At 56.6% G+C, this 6,723-nt stretch overlaps 2 protein-coding genes across 2 annotated transcripts; both read right to left on the bottom strand.

Moving 5' to 3' along the window:
* Nucleotides 1–8: 8 nt before the first annotated feature.
* On the bottom strand, nucleotides 9–578 carry VDBG_06699 (carboxypeptidase Y; the record flags this gene model as incomplete). The annotated part of the gene is made up of 2 exons (XM_003003091.1): nucleotides 9–30; nucleotides 97–578. 2 exons carry the CDS (start codon nucleotides 576–578, stop codon nucleotides 9–11), a joined length of 504 nt encoding a protein of 167 aa, XP_003003137.1.
* A 1,167-nt stretch (nucleotides 579–1,745) lies between these two features.
* VDBG_06700 (3',5'-cyclic-nucleotide phosphodiesterase regA) lies at nucleotides 1,746–4,548 on the bottom strand (the record flags this gene model as incomplete). Its single annotated transcript, XM_003003092.1, has 5 exons — nucleotides 1,746–2,144; nucleotides 2,221–2,784; nucleotides 2,847–3,436; nucleotides 3,497–4,318; nucleotides 4,374–4,548. The coding sequence occupies 5 exons, from the start codon at nucleotides 4,546–4,548 to the stop codon at nucleotides 1,746–1,748; spliced, it is 2,550 nt and encodes an 849-aa protein (XP_003003138.1).
* Nucleotides 4,549–6,723: the final 2,175 nt, after the last annotated feature.

The raw sequence follows: 6,723 nt of genomic DNA on the forward strand, positions 1-6,723 counted from the left end.
GTTCTGGGTCATTGCAGGAACTCGAAGCACCTGGAAGCGGAGAGTCAGTCTCGTCTGTCCATGTCGTCAACAATCAGAAGTGAATGCGGAGCTTACAGTAGAACAAGGTGCTTGTCATTCTCTTCGTCATCGAGGTAGCCGCTGTATAGCTTGACCTTGTCGATGCCGAGCTTGGAAGGGTCGCCTTCTTGGCGCGGAGGTTGTAGTTCTCGAGGTGGCCGCTGTACTGGCGGTGCTTCTCGCCGGCCTCCTTCTCGACCCCACAGGTCGTGGATTTCGGCGCCCTTGACAACATGGTCCCATGCCGAATCAGGCTTGCGGACATGGGGCTTGGGCTGGGACAGTTTGGCCGTCTTCTTGAAGGCCTCGACGGCCTCAGGGGCGAGAAGAGTGATCTCGTCCCAAACGGCCTTGGCCTCGGAGGTGATGTCGTGGAACTTCTCCTCAAAGACATTCATCCAGGACTCGCCGGCGACCTTGATGGACTCGTAGCTGTCGCCACCGAGGACGTGCTGCTGGTCCAGGCCAGCAACGGCGGTAGCTGCGCCCAAGGCAAGGGCAGAGGTAGACAGTCTCATTGTGAAGATGCGTTTCTACCTCCTGTGTGTGTACAAGATGTGGGAGATGGAGATGATGGTTAGATTGTTGCGAGGGGAAGGGAGGAAGAGGAAGAGGGAAGGACGGAGGCGTGGATGATGGGGCACAGCAGGGTTGATGAGGAGGGAGGGGGAGCTCTGTTGTGACGACGAGCAGTGCGGGCGTTTGGGACCCGCCAAGGTGCTGGGGGGAACGAGCAGCAAGCGCAGGCTGCAGCTCAGACGGCAAGAACCACGCAAACCACCCGCAAGCTGCCCAGAAAGGTGCAACAAAGTCGCCGCATGCCAGGCACATGACGAAACAAGTGGGTACAGATAACCGTTTCGGGTTTGGCGCCATCTTCCCCGGTTGCCGCAGTGGCGCCTGGATGCCTGGCTGAGCGACGTACCTTACCATGGGGGACGGCCAGCTGTCGGCTGGCCTGTGCGCGGCCTCCTGCCTAGGTGACCTGACTGGGCTCGGCCGATGATGACTAAGTGCCAACCTACAATTTGGTACCTAGGTGAGTCTACAGTCCTCACTTGTACTCGAGCGAGGATGCAAGTGCATGGTATGAGAGGTACTGTGGGTTGGTTCATGGATTGAGCAGAGTCGAGGAGCCTGGCCCTGACCGATGCGCCGCCTACTTCCCAGTCGACCGCGTAGATGCCTAGTCTTCTGCTACCCTCCCCAAGAAAAAGTGCCCTTCTGAGACGTGGCTTACAAGCCTCGCTCATTCAGTCAGTCATACTCGCTGAACTCATATAATGCCTGCCGCCTTCCGCCTTGCCCTTGCTGTGACTGAAGCAAATACCATGCCTATCAGGTCAAGCTATCGCCATACCCAGCGCCGAAAACCATTGCAACGCCTCTTCTATCCCAGTCATCCCGTATATCGAACCCGCCGGTGAGAGACAGTCGACGCACCGTGGTGAGCGGATAGTCACCTGCCGTGACGCTCTGAAAGTCGTCGACGGCGAGCGCTCGCCAGCCTCGCTCGTCTCGGCACCAGATGCAACACAGCACCGCATGTCTACCTGTTCTCGGTACCGGCCGGCTGCGCGTCACTAGTGTGGTATAATACATTCCGCGGCGCAAAAAAAGAAGAAGAAAAAAAAAATCCCCTGTCGTGCCATCGTTTCGTATCTCCTTCGTCACCGACAGAAGAACTACTGACTCCCGCCGGTTGTGTCGCTCGCCGAGAGTGAAGGGCTTGCGCCCCTGTTGCGCCTAAAAAAGGGAAAGTTGTTCATCCTGAACCGGCTGGTTTTCTTCCTGAGTACCTTGGCCCCTTCGGCTTTGCCAATGCTGCCGTTGGATCCATTCGATTCCTGGGTGTGCAGGAGCGACTCCGTCTTCGAGCCATATGGGTCCTTCGGCTCGGCGATGACGGGGATGCTCATACGCCGTTCTGCTGATTCTCTGCTGACAATGCTTGTCCCCTGGGTGCTCGGCGAGAGTGGCATCTTGCCGGTTGTCGCGCTCGTCGCTTGCGAGGCCCAGTCACCCGAGACATGGCCGGCCGCGCTGCCGTCGGTTGTCTCGCTACATCGTTGCTTGTTGTTTTGCTGCGTGGGGTGGTCCCGGCATACTGCTCGGCTGCTCGCGACTGTGGAACGGATCGCTCGCAGCAAAGTCAGTAACAGACTCAAAATCCGACACAAAGCCGCCGTTGACTTCCTTGTACTCCTCTGTCGTGTTAGGAATGTGTGCTGGCTTGCTCGTCGGATTCGAAGGCGGCGGTGAGAGTTCTTTTTCGTCCGTCTTCTTCCCGTCAGTGAGTGTCGAGGGCGTAGGAATATCGGCCAATGGTGAGCCTGCCTGGGCAGTAGGTGGTGTTTGCGTGTCTGATTCAACCACGAAGCTCATAGTACGCGGTGAAAAGGTTCCCTCCTTCAGGAGCCTCTTGCGAACAGGATCTTCCTTGGCCTGCTCTTCATGCACTCGCCCCTCAAAAAGAACCTTGTTCCGTTCGAGCTCGTCCACAGTATATTGCATCGTGGGCATGATGTCAGCAACACCCTGGAAGAGAGGAATGGCAAACATGTTCATAAAGCCGAGCTGAGCCTTGGCAAGTGAGACGAGGTCTTTCTTGGGAGTTGCCAGGAGCGACGACTGAATCTCGAGCTCATTCTCCATGGAAGACTGTCGTGAGAATTCGTCGGAAAGGATGAACATCCACTGAAGAGCAGCTTCATATTTCCTGGCCTGGATTCATGTTAGCCTGGGTGGGCACTCGTTCGCAGTTTGCGGAAAGAAAATGTACGTACCACGTTGCTGATGTCCGCGCACTTGATGAGCAGTGAGCAAGCCAATGCCTTTTGCTCCTCCACCATGCGCCCATTCCAGCCATCAGTGGTGCTGTTGACCTCGAGCTTTGCCTGAAGATCACCCAGCTTCTTCATGTAGTCAAAGTGCAGCCCCATATCGGTCGCAAGAATAGAACTGATCATCAAATTCCGCATCTTGGAGTCCTCGAAGACGGCAGGCCAATACCTCCGCAGAATTTGCGAGTAGGCAGCGCAGTGGAAAGACTCCAACACAGAGCGGTCATTGTACAGCCGAGCCAGGGGGGCATTGAGTGTGACGAGGAAGCCGTTGTTGACACCGGGGTGACCAACATCGTGACCGATAGCAGTGATGAGCAGGGTCAGGCCGTCAACGGGGCTCAATAGATCCGCGACAGGTGAGGTGGCTGGTGCTTGGGAGTGAAGGTCCAAGGGGTAGGGTGAGATGATGCCAATGTGAACGAGGAAATTGAAGGTAGCCTGGAGGACATCCACGACATGACGGAAGTTGTGATAAGGCACGAAGCTGTTGTAAGCAGCCCGGCATGCGACCAGAAAGTTGATGAGTTGGTCTGGCGTTGTGTCAGCGGGCGGGCACAAGCAGAAGGCTTGGACGCATTGGGTCTACTCACCTGCGGGTATCCGCCAACGCTCAAGCTGCGGCATGGAGAGGGCGTGCTTGAACATGACCATGGCCGCCACCAGCAGCTCATCGTCGGAAAAATCATGAGCGCAAAAATGCCAGCTCCCGATGGCCGTAGCAATGGCGGCCTGTCGTTCCGTAGAGACAGCTATGCTGACGTTGGCAATCTTGTCGTCATCGTCAGTTGGAAGCCGGCATATCCCCTTCATAAGGCTGGACACCATAGCCTCCCGAAGGTACGCAAACGGTCTCTCTTCGTTCACACCCACCCACGACCGTTTCCTCCCACGACGAACCTCCAGAATGGCTCGTTGTTCCTTCGCAGCATCCTTTCGTACTCGATGGGCGTGAATCTCAAGACTCATGACGCACTTTGCGTGCATGGGCCTCAAGATGACATCGGCAGCACCGAGGTCAAGGCACCGCATGACGAGCCGACGGTCGACAGGCCGAACTCCAGCCAAATAACTTCCGGCGTCCTGCGGGGAAGAACCCCTGTTCACGATCGCCTGTCCGATGAGCAATATTGGCACGACCAGCTTTGAGAGGCTGCGGAGATGAGCCTCAGTCATGATTCTTTGCAACAGCCTGAGCCCGTACACCTCCTCATCCGGAGTGTGAATCTCTACTTCTCTGGATTCAGGGCGTGACATGGGTGACGGCGATCTGGACCTCGGCTGAGGCTCCTCGGGGATGTGTTCGTCGTCAGGAGTATCAATAAGAACCAAAGTAGGCCTTAAATCCACGATGGAGCCTTCTTGGATGTCGTACAAGGAAGCCAGACATGCGCTGCCGGTGGAGCAAAGATGGACTATAACATCAAGATCAGTACTTCACTTGCCTGCGCTCAGTAACCCGCGACGCACCTTCGCTAAACGACTCAAGCAGGACCTCGACATCTTGTCGCAAGTCTTCCGATTCCCATTGTAGCTCGGACGAGATGTGGTTGGCATCCTGTGCCTGCTTCGAAGGGGCGGTAACTCTTCTGTCCGCGCCAAAGCGGCGGTTTACATAGACAACGTGGAGCTTAGAATGATCCATCGCGTTTCGCGAATAGAGGGGGGTGCAACCGGCCTCGCGACCGGAGCAGCCTCGGAACCGGAAGAGCAGAATTCGAGACTAAGCAAACTGCGTAGCTAAGGCACTGATATGATGGCTCCTCGAAGAATCGGCACAGCCGTGCTGATCGCAACGGCAAGGTAGCGAGCTAAGGCGAGGGCGATGCCCAAGGCGTCTCTCTCGTCGAGTGCGCGTTTCGATCCCCAGCTCTTTCTTTCACTGTCGCGAGAGGAGGCGGGAGGCCTAACGCAGTGGCAATGGAGCGCAATATCGCTCTGGAAAGCTGCGCCCAGGTGTTTACAGGCTGTCGATGCGAGGAAGGACAAGGGCGATGGAGAACTTGGGTGACATGGAATGCCTGACTCTTCGTTTCTTCGGAAAGTGGAGCGGGGATTGGCGATGGAAAGCCAAAAAGTGAGAGTTCAAGATCTGTCGGCGTTCGAGATGAAGATTTGGTTCATGTCGTGACACGAGGATAGCGTCTTGTGTCGTGGTGGTCGTCGTGTGGAAGGCGTAGGTGGCTCAATCGTCAAATGGGGTCGTGGAAGAGGAAAGAGACGGAGAGACAGAGAGAGAGGGCGAGTATGGCTGGTAGATGGAGGAGGGTGGTCTCTCGTTGTCGTGCAAGTTGGAGACGCGGAATGTCCGAGGAGCGAGGAACGTGTCTTGGTGCGTCCTTTGGTTCGTGGATCTAGTACAACGGAATTGGGAGGACAGAAGGGCAAGTGACGACAATGTCAGAAGGTTGGTAAGGACGGGAGACACGGTGCTTGCGATGCGCCAGGCAGTGAGGGTGAATTGGCAGGGCAGAGAAGACGGGAAAGAAAAGGCCAAGCGTGAGTCCACAGTGATGGGGTGGTACGCCGTATGGATTACCTGACCTGTACAGGCTGGTGGAGTCTAGAGGAGAGAGGGAGGGGGGAGAGAGATCGAGAGAACAATGGTCGGGTCGAGGACAAATTGTGAAGCAAGGGTTGGGGTTCGGGGGGGGGGGCAGGTGGAAGGGGGGGGTGAAAGGAACGCCTGCCACTCGTCGCCCCATGCCTCGCCTTCACAGTCAGGTACCTGATAGGCGAGGGTGAGGAGCAGGGGGGAAGCACTGTGGAAGGGCAAGGGTGGAGACTAGTGGGCTGGGAGAAGGGTTCAAAATTCGACATGGCGCCCTGTCGACTGCTGACGGAGGGGGTCCAAGGTGCGCCTGCAACCGAAGCTCAGGGGTGGGGTGGTTCAGGTAGGGTACTACTGGGCCTAACCTTAGGGGGTAGGTACGTTCCATGCGCTGCAGTCGCTGACACCTCCCAGTGACCACTGAACCGTCGTGTCGACGACACAGTCCCGGCCCTGATCGCAAATTCCTGACCTAGGGACATGTTTGACTTTGAAGCAATTCCCGATGCGATGGTTTTGGGATCTGCGATGGACGATGGAGCGTAGTCAAAGATCATACTTCGGCCAAACAGACAATCTGGGGCTTTAGCCACAAGGGGAATTTCACGACCTTCTAATTGCCTTCTCGAATGTGAATCGAAGGCTTCCGACGTTCCGTCACTGATCCTTCCTCCCGACAGGTCAGAAAGAACAGCATGCACTCGGGCTCCACGCGTATCAGCTGCAGAGGGCGCATGCTGAAAGGCGCAGCCCAGAGATCTCTGTGGCTGTGGCGCACTGGGTGGGCTGGCTGGTAGGTTGACAGTGGCGGGAATGCAGGGCCATCGAAGGCTACATGTAGTGGTTGCCCTGTGTAAGAAGGGGGGTCAGCTTCCTTGCTCTTCATCTCATATCGTCGCCAGGGCGCCCCGCGAAGAAACCAATACAGGTCACGAACGGGCGTTCCTCCGCTTTGCACCCCCTTCCAGCTCTTCTGGTGTGTCCAAACCCCCCCTAAGCAATGTCTGCAATCGGGGCCCCCGTCAAATTTTCCTTCTCGAAGCCGCAAGGAACAATTTGGCGATCAAGGAAAATTGGAGACCAAACTTATGGAGTCGGTCAACAAAGAGGTGTGGGTTTTCGGCCCAGTGGTAAGCAGGCCCATCGTCAGCATTCGGTCGTCTTTGCTTTTTGGCGTTGCAGGGCTCGTCTGGGCCTGATGTGATGTGCTGGGATGCTAGGTGCTGGACTGCTTCGTCAGGCGTGCGTCGTCACTGGTCGGCATGCTCG

The sequence above is a fragment of the Verticillium alfalfae genome, genomic scaffold (genome assembly GCF_000150825.1).
Source record: "Verticillium alfalfae VaMs.102 supercont1.8 genomic scaffold, whole genome shotgun sequence".
Lineage (NCBI taxonomy): Eukaryota > Fungi > Ascomycota > Sordariomycetes > Glomerellales > Plectosphaerellaceae > Verticillium > Verticillium alfalfae.